This window comes from Vidua macroura, chromosome 26 (assembly GCF_024509145.1).
Source record: "Vidua macroura isolate BioBank_ID:100142 chromosome 26, ASM2450914v1, whole genome shotgun sequence".
NCBI lineage: Eukaryota > Metazoa > Chordata > Aves > Passeriformes > Viduidae > Vidua > Vidua macroura.
Window position 1 is genome coordinate 1322068 of NC_071596.1, and position 24058 is coordinate 1346125.

At 43.6% G+C, this 24058-nt stretch overlaps 1 protein-coding gene across 6 annotated transcripts in view; it reads right to left on the bottom strand.

The window, feature by feature from the left end:
• Positions 1–13087: 13087 nt before the first annotated feature.
• The window catches only part of ELAVL1 (ELAV like RNA binding protein 1), a 46352-nt gene continuing 35381 nt past the window's right edge, over positions 13088–24058 (bottom strand). For 3 of the 6 annotated variants that reach the window (XM_053999205.1, XM_053999206.1, XM_053999204.1), the window contains 2 exons: positions 21841–21954; positions 19207–20783 (listed from right to left, as the gene is read on the bottom strand). In XM_053999205.1, the coding sequence (XP_053855180.1) occupies positions 20459–20783; positions 21841–21954 (439 nt within the window). In that variant the 3' untranslated portion in view covers positions 19207–20458. Of the gene's footprint in view, positions 13856–13886; positions 15433–19206; positions 20784–21840; positions 21955–24058 lie in introns of those variants that run through there. The other 3 variants (XM_053999209.1, XM_053999208.1, XM_053999207.1) reach the window with 3 other exon arrangements.

Genomic DNA, 24058 nt, shown 5'->3' on the forward strand with positions numbered 1-24058 from the left:
GCACCACTGGCTCTGAAGGGCTTTGTGGTTGTTCCTCTATAGCAGGAGCGAGCTCAGCCACCTAAACCCCCCTGGGAGATGCTGCTGAACACTTGGGAGGCTCCAGGCAGCCCCAGCTCTGGACAAGGACCTGAGTTATCCCATCCATCTGCAAGATACCCACATCCCGCAGACACAGCTGGACAGACACCAGTGCACCTGCCCCAACACAGTAATTTTAACAAGCAAGATTTATGAGACCTGTCTGGTCAGTCACTGGTGCATGGGCGTGCCCACATCCCTCACTGGATGAGTCCAGGCCAACCAGCACAGGCAGCAGAGGCGAGTCTTTTCACATCCATTCTCCTCTCATTAATGAGCTCTGGATATTACAGCACACAATTAACCCTACAACAAAAGGCAGGATGCAGCACCCACGGCAAAGGTCCTTGAGTGACTGCTGGGGCTGCAGGATGAGCCTCTGGGCAGTCACTCCCCATCACTGGGCTCTGGCTGCTGCAGACCAGACCACCTTATCCCCTGGCCCAGAAACCACAAGTCATACTAAAACAACTTAAACAGCACATCCTCGAGCTCACTGCAACAAAGAAAAAAATATTACTGAAAAAACTGAGTATTATATCTCAGTAATAAATCTAGAGCTGGTGAAGCCAATCCCACCCTGTACAACTCGCCCCGGGATCTGCAAGTCTTGTGCTTTATCAATCTCAGAATGGTTAGACTGGAAAGGAACTTAAAGCTCATCTCCCATGGGCAGGGACACCTTCCACTAGACCAGGGTGTCCAAGCCCTGTTCAACCTGCCCTTGAAAGTGTTAGTAACATCTCTTACTATCTGTAATGTGAGATTCACATTAGCAGAGATGTTTTGATTTTGGAAATCAGCAGGAAGTATTTTGGTGCTAATAAGGTTAAGTGTCATGCTGGAGTCCAAATAGCCTTGTCCTTGTGACAAATACAGCAAGGGAGACCTTTGAGTCCAGCAGCCTCAAAACTGGGCTGTCATCACTGTGCCCCTCTTACAGAATAAAACAAGTGGCAAAAATAATTCAGGTGCTTCTGAAAATCCCTTTGTGGTCTGGTATAAAGGGAAGGCATCATTATTGATGGGGAAAACCAAAAAGCAGCAACGACAATCCATCTTCAGCACTGCACACAGGCACAGGAGAAGCACCTAAACACCTTTAACAGGGTGGAAATTGCAGAAAAGTAAACGAAGCAGATTTATGGGATGGCCCAGCTGGTGAGGGGCCCACTGTCCCAGACTATGCCTTCGGGAAGGCACCATCCCAACCCCATCCATGTTTTCAATAATCTGCTGCTGGTGAAAACACTGACACCAGTACTTATCTGCTGCTCAGAGGAGAACAGCAACCTCCCTGTGCCAGCCCTGAGAGCTGGTGGCACCCATGGAACCCCAGAACGCCAGCAGGGCTTTTGCAGAGAGCAACACAAACTCACTGGGGGCGAGGAACAAGAGATTTCTAGAAGATGAGGAAGTAGCAGAGTCTGGACAAAGTCACTGGGTACCACCTGGAGGAGTTTTATTCTGTACCAACTGTATTCAGGAGACCAGGATGGGAGGGAGGTGAATTTCCACGTGTTCCACATCAGGACACCTGAGGTGTCTTGCTTGGCAAATTGAAACCCGTTTATACAGCCTCAAAAAAGGTAAAAACAAGGGAGTTGGGGCACTGCCCAGGCTCCCCAGGGAATGGTCCCAACCCCAAGGCTGCCAGAGCTCCAGGAGCGTTTGGCCAGCGCTCTCAGGGATGCTCAGGGTGGGGTTGTTGGGGTGGCTGTGCAGGGACAGGGCTGGGCTGATGATCCCTGTGCGTCTCTTCTAGATCAGGATATTCTGTAGTTCCATAATTAAATTCTACTGACTGACACACTGCACCTTCAAAGTATTATAAACTATTTTCCCAGGTACCTGTAAGAAGAAGAGGTGCCTGTCTCTCAAAATCTAACTCTGTGTTATTTCCAAGCAATTGGAGAAGTACAGGCAGTGCAAGGCACACACCCTACAGCACAGAAATCTGGTGTACAGGAAGCACACAAGCTCAAGCCTGTATTTCTTCCTTGGAAATCCTTGTTTTCCTTACAAACAAAAATCTCAGCTGCTATGGTAATATAGGTGATCCCTGGGTCATGGTTGCTGTGTATATCATAATAAAGTTGGAGAGCAACTGGGTGAAGGAATTTGGCTGTTATACAAGTGTTATTTTACTGAAAAAAAAATTTGAAGGAAAAAAACATTGAAGGAAAGCTACTTTGGTGAACTAAAATCCATGTGGAAGATATTTATGGCATCTGTGGTCATTAAGCAAAAGGAAAAGTTGAAGCAGCCCTTGGCTCTGGGATACCTCCCAGACATGGGCAGAAAACCCACCTGTTGGCCACATGAGCCTTGACTGGGGAATGACATTTCTGCAGTGGTATTTGGGAACTTGAGGATGTGACTGGCCATAAACATTAAGCTTAAGTGAATTTTCATTGAACAGAATGACTCGAGTGTATACTTTATTCAAAAGACATTGGCTTGTTCCTACAAGCCCACGGATAACTTGCTTCAATCCTACAGACTGGTTCTTTCCTGTGCATCAGCTGTCTTCCAGAGAACAAATTTTTTTTCCATATCTGAATTTATAAAATGATGAGTTTTGATCAGAGACTTTCGCTTTTATATTATTTTCACACCTTTTTAGGATGTATAAATGGAGTTGGAAGGGCACTGTCAGCAGAGCACTGCTGCCATCTTTCCTTTGGATGACAATGCACCTAGGTTTGTGTTTTACTAAAACATAACAAAAAATAACAAAATAACTCAATACTGTAGCATGTGGCAAAATACAATCCAAACAACAGATGTGAAAACCAGCCCAAAGCTCTCTTTTAATTTAAAATACTACCCACTTCAAAATTAGTCTGCAAGTTTTCTAGAATAATTTTGAAAAGTCTCTTCCACAAGATTTTTGAAGGTAATTATTTAAATCTATTAAAACCCCAGGTTTCTCTGTAAAACCAGATTTCCAAAGTAGCTCTGAAAACAGATATGGCTCAAGTAAGTTTTTTTCTGAGAATCACAGCACGTAACCTCCACTAAATGCTCCTCTAAGGAGTGAGTGCCTCCCTGGGGATGTATTTTCTGCCTCTCCTTTTCCAATTCACTGTATTCATTTGTTTCCTTGAGGAACTCCTAATTTTGTCCGACGTGATAATAGAACTTTCTAGAAGATCTGAATGAATTATTTCAGTCCCTCCTGCAGGCAGGTGCAGCTCAGTCCATCACCCAGGGCAGCAAGGCACATCAGTGCCTGTGCTCAGGGCACCATTTGCAAACTGTACAAGAGTTAACAGTTCAGATCTAGCTCATAAATTCCCATTCAGTGTTCACATGCAGAGAATCTCATCCCACCCCCTGCCACAGGCAGGGACACCACTATCCCAGGGTGCTCCAAGCCCTGCACAACAAGGCCTTGGACACTTCCAGGGATCCAGAGGCAGCCACAGCTGCTCTGGGCACCCTGTGCCAGGGCCTCCCCATCTCACAGCCAAGAATTTCTTCCTAATATCCCATCTAACCCCTGCCCTTGTCCTGGCACTCCAGGCCCTTGTCTCAAGTCCCTCTCTGAGTCTCTTGCAGGTTCCCTATAAATTGCATCTGCACCTTTGCTGGGCCCTCAGAGCTGGTGCTCAGACCACCCCCCCCCCCCAAGGGCCCACAGACCCCATGAGCCCCCAGCCATGCACAGCACAGGGTGCAGAGGTGTCCCATGGACTCTTTACCTTGGGCCTCCACCAGCCTGGGCAATTCTGTAGCATGTTCCACCTCACCGTGTTGCACATCCTCCAGATGCAAACTTCCCACGATTCAGTATGGGGAGGAAACTGTAACATCCCTCTGTAAGATGCTCCAAAATCCATGTCAGCAGTAGCCAGACTTTTGCAGGTGCAGAGGTCCTGGCACCCAGGTGTGCAATGTGCACTTACCTTTGTTTTCTGGAAGCTTTGTGTCTCATTTAAACTATACAGATGAAGTGCCCTATAGCCAACAGTGAGAGCCAGGCACCTTTCTGAGCAGTACATCTCAGGCTTCAGAAGTAGATGTCTTCAAAAGGCTCTTACTGATGGGTTTGGACTGGGTGCTAAGACTTTATTAGTTTGAGTCAGTAGGTGAATCCCACCCTAAATTACATGTCTGAGCAAGAGACCTATTTTTAGAATCCTGAGCTTTCAAACTCTAGAAGGCCATATTTTAGTTTTCCCTCTGAGCCAAGGACTTAGACAGGAAAGAACAGTAAGGCAGAAACATTACACTCAACCCATAACTTGCTGTTCCACTTACCTGGCCATTTCACCTCAGAGATCTTCTACGCACTGTCCTTCCTTGAAACACAACAAAATGGGTATTTGGCCATTGTCCTCCTTCTTTCCCTTTCAATATTCCTGGAGTCTTCAACCATCTGCAAAGCAGGATTTTAAACCAGATTCTGGTGCTAAAACATTGAGAAGAGCGGCACCATGACCCCAGCTTCAGAACACTGTGTTGTCTCTAGACATCTCACTCCATTTCTCTGTCTTGCTTTCTCTACCCCAAGCAGTTACTTACTTTGACAGGCTGCAGTCACTAGAGACAGACAAAGCACATGTTCTTTGCACTTACAGCCTGGCAGACATCTGCTGGTGGTGTCATAGCTCAAGCCAGGCTAACTTCCACACAATTCTCGTAATGCCAACAAAATGTGAATCCTGACCTTTAACTGTTGGTTTTTACTGCTCATGTAGCAAGTGATTCTTCCCCATAGGATGCAGCATCCACCCAGTTGCTATTCAGAGGTTATGAGCTGCTCTTCCATGCTTCCCTCTAACCTGAGCACCAATCTGCATTTCCTAGACATGAAGCCTTAAGTAGGAAATAAAACATCCATACGTATCCTTCCAATTACCCACTTGCTCACAACGAGTTACCAAAGCAGAACTCTATTCTAATTCATCCTCTCACCTTTCCAACCAGGTGGAAACCAAACACACAGAGAAGTGCTCAGGCTCTGGGTTCACCTATGGACCTGAATTATTTCATCTTTTGAACCCACAATCATAAAACCTGTTTTTCCCCTCATGATCCAGCAAAGGCAGGAGCCAAGGTAAATCTCAGCAGTGATACAGCCAAGCAGCAGAGAACATAAACAACCTGGTGAGTCCCACTGCTTAGGGTGAACACCACGCGTCCCCCAGCAGCTCTCCTGGGGCATTAAACCCCCCAAAATTGGTAGATGTAGAACAACCAGAGACAGAAGAACTGTGCAAATAGGGAAATATGAACAATCAGGACTCCTCTTCTGTTGTCCATTGCACCCTCAAGCACTCAAACACAGCTGAAAAGAAAAAGCACCCACCAGGAACATCCGTTGCTGCCAGTGCCAACAGCCACACGATTCCACCTACTCTGAGTCAGGCTGGGGACAAGGACCACATCATGGTGCCCAAAGCAGATGGCCTCGTGGCCACGCCATGGTTTGTAAGGAAGAACCCAGGGCTGGGTGCCTGTACCAACATAGCTGTGGCAGTGAGCCCAGGGCAGAGACAATCCCCTCCTGTATGCACAGCTCATGGGGCCGCCCCAGCTGTACAGCCCTGATGCTCCCGGCAGCCACACACAACAGGGAAGCTCTGCCCTCCTCACCAAACCACCCCTTAGCTGGATTTCACCTGCAACCATCAGGAACACACTGCTTTAACCCAGGATTGCAAAGATTGCTCTGAGGAGGATTTGATTCAGTGACAAGCCCCACAAGTCCTTGACTGGCTCTGGACAGCAAACAGCCACATCCATCATCACAGCAGAGCCAGCACTCTGGCTCATGCTGAGAAACATGTTGAGCTGGTCAAAGTTGTCAACAGCAGGTTTCTGGTGTGCACAATTCATTCTCATCACTGCATCATTACCCTACACAACACACTCACTTCCCTCATCTCCCACCCCCATGAGGAAAACCACCAAATTGGTCAGCTGGTTCCCTGTCCGAATAAACAAGGCAGAATGGCTCAGTTCAGCACAAACACATATCACAAGGTTTGGGCCTCTCCATCTATTTCCTCATAAGCAAAAAGAGCTCAACAGCAGTGCCACATGCTGCACCTGGGAATGGGACATTGTCCTAGGGTGACATTATGGTGCTTGTATCCCAAATCGTGTGTTCTGTTTATGCCTGATATTATGTTCTGTGCCTTCAGGACTGACTCTGAAAGTGAAGGATTGTTTTGTCTTGTTATCAGCCGGCTCACCTCCCGCCATGGTCTGTGTCTAGGAGAGGCTTGGCTGGCTTGCTTTCAACTTTGCCCTTGCTTTTGCTTTTGCTTATTAGTTAGTTTAGCTAGGCAGTCCAATTTTTACCCTGGACTGTTTTTATTTTCCTTTTCCCTTTCCTGAATATCACCTGAACCTGCTCCAGACCGGGACCTGGAAAACACCAAGAAACACCGAGAGTCTGCATTTTGTGACCTGCAGCAGCCATCCCCAGCGCTGGAGACTGATAGCTGGGCAACCACTCCCAGGAGAGACTTTCTGAATTTGTCATCTCTTCAGGACAGTGAAAGAGTTTTGTCATCTGCTGTTGTTTTTTTTGTATTGGGGAGTGTTTTGCTTGTTGAATAAACAGGGGGTTTTTTCCACTTCTAAGGACATTCTTCCTGAACCAGGTGGGGGAGGGGCCGTGGGGGGTTTGTTTTCTGGGGGCTCCTTCCGGAGGTCTTCTCCCAAATTTGCCCTAAACTAGGACAGACATCCAAAAAGCTTCTCTACTCCAGCTTCCTTGGGAGAAAGAATTCACTATCTGCCCATTCTGAGCCTCCTATGTCACCTGTGTGATCAACCCCTGAACAACAGATGCATCGAGGTTTTGAACTTCTCATCAACAGCCTTCCACTGCATTTTCATAAACAGACAAGCGACAATATTGCCAGTAGACTGCCAAATCCTGTCTTGGAAGGATTTCCCTACTCCCAGCATTGTGCATCTCCCAGCCAAAGGATACAGATGTAAATGGACTACCCAGCAAGAAGGTCTTCTGGAGAGCTTCAGTCTTGCGTCCTAAGTTGCTACAATGCACATGGCTGAGCCTACAGGACTCACATGGACTCTCCTACTCCCACAGGCCCTGAACAATTTGCACTCAAAGCTCCCTCTCACAGCTGTGTCCCACATCCCCGTTACCCCTGTCGTAGCTCCTGAACCTGTCTGTGCACTCCTCTGCATCACGCCCAACCCACACTCTAGGCCAGAGCATTTACACTGCTTCTGCCTCTCCAAAACCTCTCCTCATACAGGAGAGTGGGAATAAGGAAGTCAGGGAAGAGCTACAGCATCTCTCCACAATTTCCAGCAGAGGATGCCATAGCACATACATGATACTTCAACATAGGTAAATGCTGAAAATGCATCCCAAAGATCTGGGAAATTAGTAATATCCCACCAGCTGAAAACCTCCTGCGAACCCTTCCATGCTGCCTTCCTTCTTTAAAGCAACTCCCACCCTAAATTTCCTGTATTTGTAACTACCAAAGTTTATTTAGTGGTATCCAACACCGTATCAAATGCTTTACAAAAGTCCATGTAAATGGGAGTTACTGAATTTTAAGAATCTATTTACTTACTATTCCCAAAGTAACTTACCAAATTAATTCTTCTGTGACAAAACATATTTGAACATTTTCATTTAGCTCTGTATCTTTAAATTCTGTTATTCAGAATTTGAAGCATATAGCTTTAGAGTAGTTTTTTCACCATGCCTTGGTGGAATGGAGCCTCCTCAGTTCAGAGTCCCCTGAAAGAAGCTGTCACAGCCCTCATTCCCTCCTTCAGCCCTTTGCAGGGATAAGTGTCCTGTCTATGGAAACACATGGAGCAGCAGCACAGGGATCAGTTTAATGGGGTTGTACCAGCCCATGCCATACACCCTTAAAACACATTTGTCTGTGATGTGCGATTTTCCACACATGAGACACTGCTAGGAGGGACAAGTTAAGAAGTCTGGTACTTCCTACCAGAACTCTGTTCAAGATCACATCTCTCCTGGTTTTAGCATGGCCATTACCTTGCAGGTCCTTGCACCTCCATTGCCCAACCTTCTGTAACTAACACGCCACATTCTCCCTTTGGCTGAACATGGAGCTGCTTCCTTTCCCACTTCACAACTTACAAACAGCTCATTTCCTTCCTGACCTTTGAAAAGTACCTTTGGTTTCTCACCAGTCCTCCATTGCTCCATTTACTGTGATTTTGATACCTTGGTTTGGATTTTTGCCAGTGCAGGCTTTTTTGGCTTTTGCCAGGTACATGGACCGATGATCACACCAGCAGTTTTGACTAAGAAGTGACTCCAAGGACTGTCCTTCACATCCATAGTCCACACTCTAGTCTAGCTGGCTTTTCAGAATAATTAATTCCTACAGTTTTCTTGAGCCCCCCAACTGACCCCAAGCACAATCCAGTGCACTTTTTGATAAAAGTGCCATATTATGCAGCCTGATCCCAACCCTTTAATTGCCCCTTTAGCATGGCTGGGGAATGGGGACTACAGGGGAACCAGATCCAAGAACTGATCCAGGTTTAAAGGAACCACTGGCAAGACTTATCTTTCTTTTAATTAAGGAAATGCCTACTAACAGTTTTATCAGCTCAAGTAAGATGATGGTGGAGGGTTGGTGTAAGATGCTGGACACTGGAGCAACACCAGTACCTAAAACATATCCAGAGCTCACCTTTGGAGCCTTATTTACATCTTCAAACACATTTGATGATGATGACTATTATGATTATGGGGGGGGGTTTTTAGGACCTCAATATCTACAATCTTCTAATACAAAAACACTTAAGAAGCTGCACCACGTAACATTATTATATAACCCATTAAGCTTTCACACAGGATGAAAATGCACCCATTGCAAGGAATTCCTCCTCCATCTCCAATAAAGAACAGCAGATGGTCAGTGCCCAGCTGACACCTCAGTCAGCAGCACTGCCCCACAGGCCCCACTGCCTCCCAGCTGTAGCACATAAACTACAAAATGCCGAAGTATTTCTGAGCAAAATCACTTCATCCTTGTCCAGGTTAGGACATCACACCTCTTTCTCTCCTTTCGTTTGTGCAGCAAATTAAGCAAACCTTCTGTTAGGACTAGGTGCTGTTCACCATCCTCACTGAGCAAAGGGGCTGACACAGTTCCTATCAAACAATTCCCTATCCCGCACTGACCCCTACGCCCCCAACACGGATCCTTCCTGTCATGTTTCACAAATTACAGCAGGCTGCCTTAATCTCACCAATTCAACAAGTCTGTCCTTTTCTTGGTTTATTCCTTCTTGGATACAACCAGCTCTCATTATTCCCTCACCCAAACCCAGAATGGATAACGACAAAGAAGCTGGACATCCAATTCCACAGAGTGGACATTAGAGATGTTCTTCTGTAACATCAAGATTTGTCATATGAACGTGGAAAGACCAAAATCAGGGCAAATATTCCATTGCAAACATTCATTCTTCAAGGCCCCCAGCAGTCCAACAGAACATGCCCAGGTGAGCACAGAGCACCAAGACTGGAACAGAAGCACAAAGCTTCTCAACCAATTTCCATCTTACAGCTCTTGTTCTGCCTTTGAGCATCACTGTGTTTAAGAAAGATAAGATGCAAATCAAGGCAGCCAGAATGCTTCCAGAAATTATTACAGTGTTGGAGGCACTACTGCCCTGGAATAAAACACCTGGTACAAGTCTTTATGAGCTACCTGAGTAACTGAACAAGGCACAGACATCACAGTGAGTCAAACCTGAACTTTGTGCTGTTCAGAAAAGCAGCTCTGAACACACTGGAACAAAGCTTTGCTATGTTTTATCTAAAAAAGCATGAGCAGCCCTGATGTCCCTCCAGGAATCCAGTGATGGGGGCAGAGGGGCCTGGCCACGCAGCCCAGGCTGTCGCGCCGTGTGCCGTGGCATGCGCAGTTCAGCCACTGCCATCTCTCTAGAACCACAGTCCTTCTTGCAGCTGAACTGTCCTCCTTCCTCCATTCCTGCAGTAAGAAAAGATTAAAATATTAAAACCCATGGAATATAGTAAAAACAGAAAGGGGGAAAATACAGAGTAAGGGTGGCTTAAAACTAAATCACTGATTTCCGAAGTCACCGACTCCCATGGAATGACAGCACTGTATCTCACAGGGAGAAGGGAATGGGAGGTACTCCCTGAGCAGCAGTGACATGGTATAGTACATGACCACTGCTGCAAAACACTGAGACACAATATACAGATATGGCAGTTTTCCAGAGTTAGATAAATGTGGATGTTAAAATTCTTTCTAAAATGGGCATTAATTTTCTTAAACTTCCACAGCTCGCTCCTCACATCACTGCAGAGTTGTGACCAATGCCTTAGAAAGCTTCACATAATCTTGTTTTTTTAAGGACATACATCTCTGCACTGTGCAGGATATGGGACAGTGCAGATGTGCCATTTCACATGTGCTATATATAGCACCTATACAGCAGAGACAGTAACACACAACTGACAGGTATGTGCACCTACTCTAAATGTATAAATACAGCCTACACGTTTCATTACACACAGGTATTACATGTGTGTGTGCACACACATACAAATGTATATGCACTCTGTGTCTCTTGAAAGATGAAAAGCAGAAGGAACAAGCTGGGATAGAAAGGTAAAGCAGGATACATGGTCACAAAAGTGTTTAACCACAAATTCTGCAAGTCTGGTTAGACCAAGACCAAACCCCTGTGTGCCAGGACTGAGAAGCACAAGCTACTTACCACAGCTGTTCAGGGGCTGCAAGACAGCCTTGGAGTCCTGCTAGTGCCTCCTCCTCCCATGACAGCAGAGCTGGAGCCCATGGCAGGAAACAGCTCAGCACTGCTCACACTGCCCCAACTCTGCTCCTAAGTCAAACCACTCCTGCTCTGCTCTCTAATGAGCCTTCTCTTGGGGCAGAATCTGTTCCAACACATTCAAACAGTAGGTTTGACAGGTTTGTTAAAGTAGATTTAACAGCTCCTCTGATCCCTACTCTGAGAACATAAGAAGTCTCAAACTTCTGACAAACTAGATTCAGAGTCCCATTTTGTTCATCACTGTTTCTACACATAAATATTAAAAAAAAAAAGACAAAAAAGAAAGTGTGTCACAGTGCAAAGAGCAAAACATTGTGATTTATTCACCTTCCTCCAGCTGCACAGGTAATACATACGTGTAAAACCACTCCCAAATGATCCACTTCCTGCTGTCAGTACAGGATGAAGCAGAGGACAGTTTAGGGAAAAGAAAGGCAGTTTCAAAAATCAGGATTCTAAAGAACAGGAGGTATTTAGGGCCCCTCTGACACTGAGCTGGGGAAGCACAAGGGGAATGAAGGCAGAGGGGGATGGCAGCCAGGCTTTCCTTAAATAGCTGTTTACTGCCACTGCTGGGACAGAATCCAGAGCAAGTGTACTGTCAGCATGACCCAGGACACTTCTTACAGTCATATTCTTCCGGGTTTTTTTAAGGATAGGAAATACAGAGAAAAGGGTTCAGACATATCGGTTTAACACCTTTTTTCTCCCCACCTCCCTCTTTCACTGTTCTGGAAGTGAAGGGTGTGAAATTGGGAAGCAGGATACCACAAGAGCAGAGCAAGGAGGAGGAAGAGTCAAAACCCAGGGAGTCTGTCAGGAATTCTGCAAAAAACAGAGTCCCTGTCTGGGTGTTAATGGGTCTACACGAAGTTTTTTTGTTTGCTTTTAAAAAGAGTCACTTCTGAGGGGCTAGAACTTCACATGGCTATGTCTGTGATAAAGCTTTTTGGAATTTAATGTATTTTTTCCCTCACAATTTTTCATAGAAGAAAAGCATGGAAAATACCATAGCGGTCAAAATGAACATGAGCAAAGTAAACCACATAGGATGAACTCTGGTGGGAGCAAAAATGGAGATGGTGTTCCAGCACCATGCAGAGGAAAATCCAGGAAAGGTCTAAATCTAATGAAGCATTCCTGAATACACCAGATGCTGCACATTCAACAATCCACTGATATAATGGTAGGAACAGAAATTCTCACTTCTGCTCTTTACCAATTTAGCTCAACAAATAATTCCATATGGTGAACAGTGCTGAATTGAGAAATTCCCATCACAGAAAAAATAACTGCAAATCTAAAAACTCCCAAGTTGGAAGAGATCCTGAGCTGAGGCAGCATTGCCACACATTCCATGACATCAGACATGAAATACTATCTATATCTCTTACTTTACATCACTTTTCTCAGTAAGTCTTTAAGAGAAAAATCAGAGGCAATGTCTCAAAAGTACAACAATTAGCTCAGCTCTCAGAGGGATTATTTTTGTGACTAAAGGACAGGAGGCACCTGCTGAAATGCAGCAGGACAGATTTCAGCTTACCAAAACTTGTTTTGGTGAAGAAAGGACTTAAGACTGGAACACAGTCTGTGCAGAGCTAGCAGGGTTATTTATGTTCCTTCAACCAAAAGGACATGGTCTCAGAAGCATTTCTGGAAAACACCTCTTACAGAACCTCCTCCAGAGTTTTACCTGCGCTGTCTGTCCTTGTCCTAGATGGCAAAGCAAGATGTATTCAATTGCCATCTGTTAGAGGTGTGGCAGTTATCTTCTCGTAATTGGACAGTTTTTCTTTATCTCTTCCACAAACCAATCCTCCCTCCGGGGAGACACCTGCTGTTAATGGGCTATTGAATGTCCCTGCGTGACTGATGAAAGTTATTACAGCATCCCATTGTGAGATGCTCCGCCCAGAGGGAGGAGCCAAGCATTCCTACCTGGATATAATCTTGAGTTTCTGGAACACCAGCATGGCTTTTCCTGCACTGGATTTCCCAGAGGAACAGCTGCTTCTTCCACTGCAAGAAGACTACACCCTTTTCTACAGGATCACTGCTCCAACAGAACCACACCTGACACTCCAGGAGGACTGCAGCCACAATTCCAATTGCACTGCTACCAACACCCTGACCCACAGGGTGTCAGGTTGTGTTCTGACTCTGTCCGTGTTGTTTTGGTTCACTGCATTGTTTATTTTATCTTTTTATTTTCTTCCCTAATAAAGAACTGTTATTCCTGCTCCTATATTTTTGCCTGAGAGCCCCCCTTAATTTCAAATTTATAACAATTTGGAGGAAGGAGGTCTACATTTTTTTTTTCCGTTTCAGGGGAGGCCCCTGCCTTCCCTAGCAGACATCTGTCTTTCCAAACCAAGCTCCAGCCTCACCCAAGGAACCAGAGAGCCTGACCTACACTGATGGAATCACAGTTGTTAGGTTGGAAAAACCCTCTAAGGCAATCAAGCCCAACCATCAAGCTGGCAGCACCACCATGTTCATCACTAGCCCATGACCCCCCGTTGCACAGCCACGTGTTTTCCTTTGGAACACTTCCAGGGATGGTGATTCTCCACTTCCCTGGGCAACCTGCGCCAGGGCTTGACAACCCTGGCATAATCTGCAGAAAATCTTCATCCAATCTAAACCTCCAATGGGCCAACTTGAGGTGTTTCCCCAGGAGCTCCCTGAAGTTTCACTGCACATGTCTGAGTAACTGAGCTTTGGGTTTGGTTTAATCAGGAAGAAACATGTAAGATAAAGACAACAATTTTTTTCCTGAAAAATAAAAAGGAAACTAAGCCCCTTCTTTTAATTCCATCTTTCTAACAAGGCCACAGGTTACAAAATCTTTAGTGGAGGAACCTTGATTGGCCTATTCCTGAACACAGTTCAGATTCTTCTGAAAACATGTCAAATTCCAAACTGCACAATAATAATCCAATTCCTGCAGGGAAAAAAAGACAAAATATGAACAATTAAGTAAAAGCCTAATTCTATTTTGAAGTACATCACCCTTCAACAGGGCTCAAGTAAAAGCATCCCAAGTATGTTCCAAACAAGTGCTCAACAAAACCAGCCATGCACATGTGGCAAAAGTACAAAAACTCCTTTGCACTATTAACATAGATAACGTCATTTAAGTCTTAACACCAGTGTAAAAGATCTATGAGTTGTTTCATTTAATTTTGAAAATCCATATAGAAAACAATGTTCGTAACTCTATCCACAGGATTCTACAAAACTGCTGCTTCATCAACAAATCTTTGAACTGTTTCAATATGAAAACTCCATTTTTTTCAAACTGCTCAAAAATCATTGCAGAGAATTTCCAAGCACTTGAATTGAAGCACAACCAAAGTATGAACTTGGTACATTTTTGCAGTTATTTCTAAAATAAGTTAATTTACATAAATCATCTCAAAATAACACAATGGGATTCAACTTCATTTTAGACATTTGGAAAGCAGTGTCATACTTTATTTAAAGTAAACCCATGTAAAAACAAAGTTTAAATGAAAATGGTACCTGAAAAATAAATTATTTGATATAAAACAAATCAATAACTTAAAAACACGCTAAATATACAAAATGTGTAACCATATACTGTACAGTATGGAAAGCAATTGATAAAACCTTCTGTCCCACAAACAGATTAATTTATAAACAAAAGATTACATAAGTTAAAGGAAAGGAAATCAATAAAAAGACTAGAAGTACAGTATTGTTCAAATTACTCATCAAATAAAGGTTTATCCCAACTTATGTTTCGAAAGTCTCAAGCCATTTTCTTCTCAATGACCAAGTGAAAAAGTTCAGTCATACCACTAAAAACTTGCTCAAAAATGTTTAGAAATAAGGAACAACAGTAGGAGAATATTGAGATTCTAAAATGTGAACACAGAAGCAATTTTCCAAGGTTTCAGGTGGCAGTTCTACCATTACTGTTTTCCCATCATTAGCAACAAAAGAGAATTTCAGTGCTGAAAACTCCACTCAACAGAAAAATATTTCTAAAACTTTGTTGCTGTTTGATCGAGTGTGATCTAGAAGGAATCTCCAGAGTTGAATGTCAAACTCACCCATGGGTGGTGAGTTATGCTTTAGAGATCATAAAGACTTGGACTGGCTTTAAATCATGCAGGATGACAAAGCAACACTTTGAGTTTGGTTTTGTTTGACTACATGAGACAACTACAAACAGCAACCACTGAAATGACGCCGTACCTTATCAACCTACAAGCGGACTCAGAAATTAACGGTGATTTTCAATCCACTGGTTGTTATGGAGGCACCGCCTCTTCCAAGCGAGAGGGAGGGAATTGAGACCCTTTTTATGAACTCCACATTTTTCATTTTTTATATTAGTAAGGAGAAGCCCAGTAATAGTAAATATAATAATCAGAGAAAATAATCACTGGCCTCTTGAGCTCTGGATTTATCCATTCTACTGTGCTGAGCAGCCAACCTTGAGAAGCATAGAGCTCCGTTAGAGGAACTTGCCGAAGGCACAAAAAGACTCTCCTGCTTCCAAATAGAGATTAAAGTACCTCAGGTGACAAATTCAGCTCTTGGAAAATAAAAATAAAATGGAAAAAAACAAAACACAAGTGCAGCTCCACTCAGGGAGCTCAAGGGGTTGGTGTTTCCTTATGCTAAATGTGTATTTGGTCCCTTCTCTCTAAAGCTATTTGTAGATGCCTAAATGTAGAAATGTAACAATAAGGTGCTTCATCAACAGTTATAAAGGACACATTTCTTCATTATGGAAATGAAAAATACGGTGACCTTCTGACAGAGGCAGCCTCTAGACAAACTTACGCTTATGTGATTGAACCAGGCTACCAGTAGCTCACAAGAGCTGTGTGATAAAAACCTCCCACGAACTCCAACCTTTTGCAGGCAGAGCTATCAGAGGAGCTACTTTGAATAAACAGTTTATCATATGACCTGTATATTGTGTTAGATTTGTAAATGTGGGGACATTCTCCAAGTCTGTTTTTTTAAAGCACACGTGTAATGATAAACTATCCAAAAAGGACCTTGAGTTTTTGCCATTTAAAACACACTGAAAAAAAAATCTCTCCTGAAATATTTGAAGAATTTCTACTTTATTGACCTTACCCAGAACATTAAAGCAACATAGAATTGTAACAAATATTGAAGGACCTTAAGGACTATTCATTTTCCAAACTCAGCTTTAAAATAATGAATCACCTTTGCAGTTAGTTCATCATTTTGGTTTTGACTGCTGGATATTCTTTCTATAAATGATATCAAGTTTTTTTTTTAACTTTTTAAAAAAGGTATTTAACTGCTTTGTATAAATAAAATTACTGCAACATCCAATCCCCCTATAAAAATAGGTGTCCTTTCCATGCAAACACCCTTTGGTCATCTGGACAAGAGCAAGTGACCACACACTGACCAACCAGTGTTCACTGCGGTAACAATTTATCCTGCTCCAGTGACTTGTCTCTGGATTTTCCATGGTTTTCATACTCACATGATACAGATGTACAAAAAACATATCCAAGCAAATGGAAGGAAAAGCTGTGCAGCCACACACACCACTGTGGTGATGTGACTTCTCCCCTCACCCTAGGAGCTGGATGCTCAAGCCTTTCCCAGTCCCAGAGCCAGAACAGACACAGGGACTGCAGAGGAAGGCTCAGGAGGCAACAATAACTGTACTGGCCAGTCTCTGACAGGAGAGTAGAGCAGCTCAAGTAAATCAAATTTTATGATAATGCAGCTTGAAGAATAAAATAAAACAAATCCAACACTTCAGTGCACAGACACTATCTAATAAGGAATCACTGAGAACTGGACACACTGTGCTGTTCTGATTCTGCTCATGTCTGGATTTCTGGTGTTGCCATCCCCTCACCAGAAGGATCTGTATGTGCCTTTGCCAGCTCACACCAAGCACATACAAAGATTCCTCTTCCATATTTATGTGGGATTTGCCTGTCTGCTAATGGTTAACAGGAGGTTTACAGGTGATGAGGTTCATGGCCCGCATTCTGCACAGGGTGAATTCCATTCATGTGGACATCTGGGAAACAAATGCAGTAATTCCCCTCAGCATCTATACGTGAGACCCCGTGACAGCAGCATGAACAACTGTGTTTTCAGCAGGAATTACACCTGGTCCTTCAGAAGCTACACCGGGGGCTGTCCCAAGAGACTCAACCTACTCTAAAGGACCCCAAAACACTCTAATCTCAGCTGTTCCTGTAGCACATCTCGCAGTACAGACCAAAAAATTCAGGTCTCCAAAATCTGATTATCACATCCTAGTCCAGCAATGAAGACTTTCCAGAACTCTCTACCTCAATGAGACCACTGCATCTCATCAGCAATGTGAGACATCTGCTTTGAGACAGCCTTCGGTTCTACAAAGATCCTGTAAGCACTTACTGATAGAAGCATCACCTGACAGAAACACCTGGCTTCCATCGAATGGATGGATGAAAAAGCAGAGCACTCTTTGAGAATTAAGAGGCCAAAACCTCTCTTGAAACAGGTCTGTTCAAGTGAGAGCTTCAAAGCAGTGTGAGGAGGAAAGCAGTTGCTCCTACCTTTTGGGCAGAAAAACTCCTGGCAGATGTTTTGTTAAAATTTAGTTTCCACCCCTAGAAGCTTCCTTTTGGTCTTTACTAGTAGGATGCACAAGCCTTTTGGTTTAGGACCAAAAGAATCAAGAATACATACACAATTTTTTCTGGACTTCAGGTATTTTTGCCAAGATTTTATTGACTGTTAGAATAGCACAGATCACATGCTACTTCTGGTATCAGCTCTGGATATTAGCAGGAGTTTTTCTTCTTTTCCTGACTTGAGCAGCAGTGCTTTGCTCATACCAATTGCCTGAAAATTATTATCAGAGCAACTATCAAAGAAAGCTGGAATGAGACCTTTCCTAAAAGAGATCGTTGTAGTAGCGGTACAAAACCATATCCTGCATTTCCTTCTTACTCAGCAAAAAATGAGAGATGGAAAAAGAGGGAAGCAGTGGAAAAAGAAAGGAACAGTGATGCCAGAAAGCATCCAAGAGAAGGGGGTTTTTGAGAAGTGGCAGCACAGCAATGTGCTGCTGCCATGGCCAGTGTGCTTGGAACCAGTACTGGTACAGAGTCATGTTTAGGGGTCACTCACTGGAAGTCTGAACCTCCACTAAATATTGTGATAAACAGCACCTCCTATTTTAGTTTAGCAGCAAATTTATCTTAAATGGAATAAAGCAAGAGAGAATGACAAGAACTGAATGACTACAGCCCACTCCTGTGGAACAGGACAGTGCAGGGTTCAACAATGATGGGACACATAAGAGAACTCTGCACTACACAGCTTTAACTTGGGAGAACCCCCAGAAGGCTTCCCAAGCTCTCCTTGTACGCAGAAAGGAAATAATAATTGACGTGATAAATGGATGGTGATGAATTGGTGGAAGGAAACCTCTGATAGCCAAGAGCAGCTTTGGGGGGTGGGAGTGGGCTGACTGCTGTGTCACCATTCCACTGAGCATCTCAAGAGATGGGGAGGGAACAGACTGGCAGGAGAGGGAAGGTTGGATGTTTTAACAGGAAAAATCCCACCTGCACTCACTGCACACAAGCTCAAACTCAGCAGGAGGCTCTCGCTGGGCCAAGGCCTATCTGTAGGGGTTAGGTATGTCCTGGGCAGGTCCAGGAACATCAGCAGCTCCCACAGGTCCTCCTCCCTGGAGCTGGGCACCAGCTCATCCACATGTGGAAGCTGAGGGAGCCCTCAGGCTGTGCAGATCCCATGGCAAGGAGAGGACAAGGAGAGGACAAACGGCGGCAAGCACGAGGCAAGGTCAGCTGGGGATGGAGTGAGATGAGCAGGCAGCATGGACTGGCCTCTCGAGTTTGGAAATTAACTCTGGGGCTGGTAGAGATTCAGGCAAAACAAGGAGACACTGCATTAAACTGTCACATACCTCATTTCCACACCTGCTCTACCTACATAAGCACCAGAGCCAAGTCTCTAGTTGTGCACAGCAGCTCACACACCTGTACAGGCAGCATCAGCCTTCCCAGTTTCCTACCCAAGCATACCTGAGGGTTACATCAGTCTGTGACACACATTTCTATGTGACAGATTTATTGTGGTGCTTGTTTCAAAACTCTTTTTCTTCTTCTCATCTGTCAAAGCAGTAAATTAAAATTCTCTTAAAGCAGAGCTACAGTTCCTTAAACAGCACTCTGAAAGCTGGACACTTTGTGCAATACTTAGCAAAAAAAAGAACAGAAAATAAAAAACAAAACAAAATTTGAGCAAAACAAAATCAAATTTAATGTTCTTAAATGCAAAAGTAAAAACAAACAAAAAACACAAAAAAGCAAAAGAAAATTAACAGAAACAGAACAACTCAAAGTTTCAAGGCAGTCTGCAGAAAACCTGGGGGATTAATCTTTAAATCTACAAATCAAAGGGGTTTTTTGGTTAATATCTAACTTGCAAGTTGTAAGTACTTTTCTGCTGAGTGTTCAGTAAGTAAAGCTAGTTGTCAAAACAAAATCCTATTAAAATAGAAAAACTAGCACTCATTAGAAGGGATGCGAGAAATACAATGCTCAAATGTTTATAACTGGTTTTTCTTTACAAAATAGAACTGCCAAAGGAATTCCAACTACAATGATCTTGGAAAATGAGTAAGTATCTTGCTGCATTATAATGTACCAGTAAGTAGTGCACCATGCATTAAATATTTGGACAGAAGAGATTCAGTCTGATAAAGTAGCAACATATATTCACACTCGCTTTTTTGGAGTTTCATTTTGACTCTGAAATCTTCCTGGAGTTTCTTTGAAACTCTTTGGTCCATTCCTCTCAAAGTGGGCTTTAAAAGTCATGTTTCTAAAACCTGTGAATTGGACAGCTTGGCCACTGCTCAGTGTGCAACTTACCTCCTCAATGGTGTTAAAAGTTAGGCTGGCATGCTACTACTTACAAGACCTTGACTTTTAAAAGCCTGATCCTCAACTAGACACAGAGTAATGAATATTAATTTATCAAACAATTTACTGTCAACTAAAACATTAGTATTTCTCAACTTTTCTTCCATACTACTGAAACTGAGGGGGAACAAAAGGAGAGAGGGATGGGTAGGAAGAACAACATAAAACCAAAGAAAATCAATTAATTCAGCCTGATATTTTTCAGAAAATTCCAGTTTTTGCAGACAACATTCAATGAAACAAATGTTAGTCTCATAAGTGAAAGCATGCTTCAATTTTACCACCATCCAGAGGGTCTAGTTAATGCAACCTACTTAAGATTTCAGGGGATTTTTAACATGTTTTAAATGAAATAACTTAAAGGAACTTAAAATTGGTCTAACATTGTGGGATTTCAAACATTTGAACATGTCAGTTGCATCCCAGAATATAAAACCTTTTCACTTCTCATTTAGACTAAGACAAACACTTGTGAAAATTGGCGCAAAATGAGTTTTACACTAACAAAAATGTTTCAACTTCTGTCACTCCATTATCTATTCCATACAAAAAGCACGAGCAAGTTATTTGTGGGACTTGTTGGTTTTGAAGGAAACCTGTAAGATTTTGTCCCCCAGGCGGTAGCCATTAAGACTTGCTATGGCCATTGCAGCTTCTTCATAGTTTGTCATGGTCACAAAACCAAAACCTTTGCACTTGTTGGTGTTGAAATCTCGAATAACTTTCACATTGGTAACCGCACCAAAGGGGCCAAACATCTGCCAGAGGATTCCCTCATCAGCATCTTGACCAAGGTTGTAGATGAAGATACACCAGCCAGAAGATGCGTTTCCTGGAACATTTACACCAGAAAGCCCACTCATGTGATCTACACCCATAGGAGAGAACCTAGCAAATAAAAAGCACAATATTTCATGTTCAATTAAGCAAATTAACTTGAATGGGAAGCAACTGAGAATGAATATTTTATATACGGCACATCAAAACCGCCACATAAATGTTTCCCCATTCAAATTGACAATCAAATTGACAGCTGCCAGAAAAAAAAAAAGTTAAGTATTCCAACTGATTTAACAACAGGGAGCTATCCTTAGAAATAGGCAAGGAACAGGCAAGGCAAGATTACATGATCACTTTCCCAGGGGACCTGGATGGATGTCTGAACTCAGCCAGGCTGCTCAGTGTCCGGGGCATTGCTGCAGAACTACTTGAGTTCAGGGGCACGGGCAGCACCTCCCCAGAGGCCCCAGACACCCCCAGGCATCTCCCACTTATTTCACAGAAGGAGATTTTTTTTCTTACCCATGCTCCTTTTCTTGCCTTTAAAAGAACGTGTTGGGAAACTCTTAAGTCAAAGAGTTTCTTTGGGTTTGCTGGGGCAGGGGATAAGTGTTCTGGGTTCTTAGGAGTAGAGATTGTATTAATTTCTTCTTTTGTGAAACAGAACAAAACCTACTCCCTTTTCACCCAAAGGCAGCAGGTGCAGGCAAACACTCCCAGCATGAGCAGACTCAGTGCAGTTTTATTATTCCAGTGTGTATGAATGGTTTTATTAATTTTTCCAGGAAAACTCAGATCAGACTTTACTGAACTGGATTTTTAAAATCACCTACCCACTCTTCCTGAATCCTGCCTCCTTCACAATACTTCAGCAGGATTCATGCATAACAAAAAGCAAAAATCTTCTCCTTTTTATGTCTTGTTTTGTATTAATTTCTTTTCCCTATAACCCACATTTCTAATTCCCCTTTATTCTATTTCTTGCCTACACTCCAGAAAATCAAAGCTTCTGAATATTTTAGTGCAATATTAGGGTTGCACAGCTAAGCACTTAAAGGCCAGGAAATGTGGAAGTTAAGGTCAAAAACTCACTTTGAACCCTTGTGCTTATTTATTATTTAAAAATATGAGGTCATGTGATCATAGAAATATAATGATACTATACCAGGGGTTCCCAAATTGAGGTGTACCACTGGTGATTTGCAAACCCCTTAAAAGCGGTACACGAGCTGCTCTCTGCCAAGAGCAGGGCGGTGGCAGATCCTGATTCTCTGCTGACCTGGAGGAAACAGGGAAGGGATGTCTGGGCAGTGAATGCTGCAGTAAGTGCCAAATGCTTCCCCTCTGACTCTTTCTTGCCCTGCACCAAGGAGCTGCTGCTGCCTTTCTTGAGGAGGGAGGGCTCGAAGAGTATGGGGAGGGAAGGAGCAGAGGGGTGGCAGTGCACACTCACACACACACACACACCACTCTGCACTCACACTCGAGAACCACTCAGTGCCCATCTCCCCCAGGCTCTCTGGTGCTCAGAGCTCACTGCCTTGGACACCCGAGCTCCTGGACTGTCCCGTCCCCAGAACAAGAGCCACTCCATCCCTCCCTCGCTGCTGCTCTGCAGCCCAGGGGCTCCTGGAGCACAGTGGGACACTCCTGAGCTGCAGCAACTCACTGACAGCCAGCCCCAAGAAAAAACAAGTTTGGGAAGCCTTGTACTACAGCCAAACTGAAAAAGCAGTTAGAAGTACCACAAGGTGAATGAGACATACCAACCCGTGTGATCTGATGAGGTGACACATCTGGTATTTCTTTTGGCTTTGTATAAAAACACTCCTGTGCTTGCATGCTTGATACACTTACTTGTTCTGACAGACACCTTCAGTTCTGTAGCTTCTTTCCAAGTGAGTAATAATCTGGTAGGATGAATTTATCTTAATATCTGTCAAGTTTCCATCTCAACAGATCACCAGTCCTGAATCCCTTCTCAAACCACTGAGCTCAGAATTGCCTGATGTTGGTTCCAGCAGTCAGTATAGCTCTGCCCCTACCTGCTCCAAAGGCTCAGGCTCTGCCCAGGAGCCCAGGTAACACCATATCAAGGACTGCAATCAGTTGTAAAAGAGCAACTGGTGTTAAATGCAAGAAAACAACAAATCTAAATGCTTGTAACAGACAAAATAATTTGAAATAGCAAGTACTTTTGCTCTTTAGACACACTTATCTTCAAACAGATTGTCCTCTCTTCCTGCTTTGACTCACAAAAATGTTACAGGTTTATTAAAATACCCAAACAAAACAGGGTAAAACCAAACAAGTGCCCTAAAAGACTAGAAAAGTAATTTCAAAAGAAACCTGTAGGAGATACTATTCAGCCAATCTGATGAATCTCTGTTCTCACTCTGCACAAGAGGGACCCCAGATCTCTCACTCAGCTCAGGGTAACAGCCTGCATGAACAGGGCTGGAGCAGCTGACACACAGCTCTCTGTCCTACCAGGACAGATTTTTGTGGCCACGCCAATTTAAGATGACGTTTAGGAAGTTACACTTATTAAGGATGTTTAAAAGAATGTCCTACTATGGCAAACACAAAGGCCAACAGAGATCCAGGATGTTTCAGAGAAAGTAGTTTTAAAATTCCTTTAATATTGTAACTTGAACTATCTCAGTCTTAGCACACTTAACAGCTGGTGTCCTCACTTCTGTTGAAATTATTTTTATATTGTCTCCTCCACATTGCTTTTTCAACCCTCCCAAAGAGTCTGTAGCCAGTGTTATTTGTGGATGGTTCTTTCAAGCCATGCTAACCTAATATGCCAACATCTTGGGGCATTGGTATCAACAACATTGTATCTTCCATCATAACTCTTTTTTACTTTATAAACTTCATGTTTCTATTAATGACCTTTTGCTCCCTCTGCCATTAACAGACTGCTTCATTTAACAGATCCTGAGATTAGTTTAACTCACTGGAGATGTAATCTCAGAAATGACACTCCTGAATGAAAGCAGTTTCTTTTTAGGTCTATGCAAATCCTGTAAATTCTTTTCATACAACCACAGAAACGCCTCAGTTGGAAGGGACCCACAAGGATGGAGCCCAGCCCCTGTCCCTGCGCAGCCACCCCAATAACCCCACCCTGAGCATCCCTGAGAGCGCTGGCCAAACGCTCCTGGAGCTCTGGCAGCCTCGGGGCCGGGACCATTCCCTGGGGAGCCTGGGCAGTGCCAGCAGCCTCGGGGGGAAGAACCTTTCCCTAATATCCAATTTAAATCTCCCCTAACACAGCTTTGTGCTGGTTTTGCTGAACTCTTTTCCCTGTACTCTGAGGACACTTCCCTACCACAGGTGGGTAGGCAGCACCACAGGTGGGATGCCAATAAGCA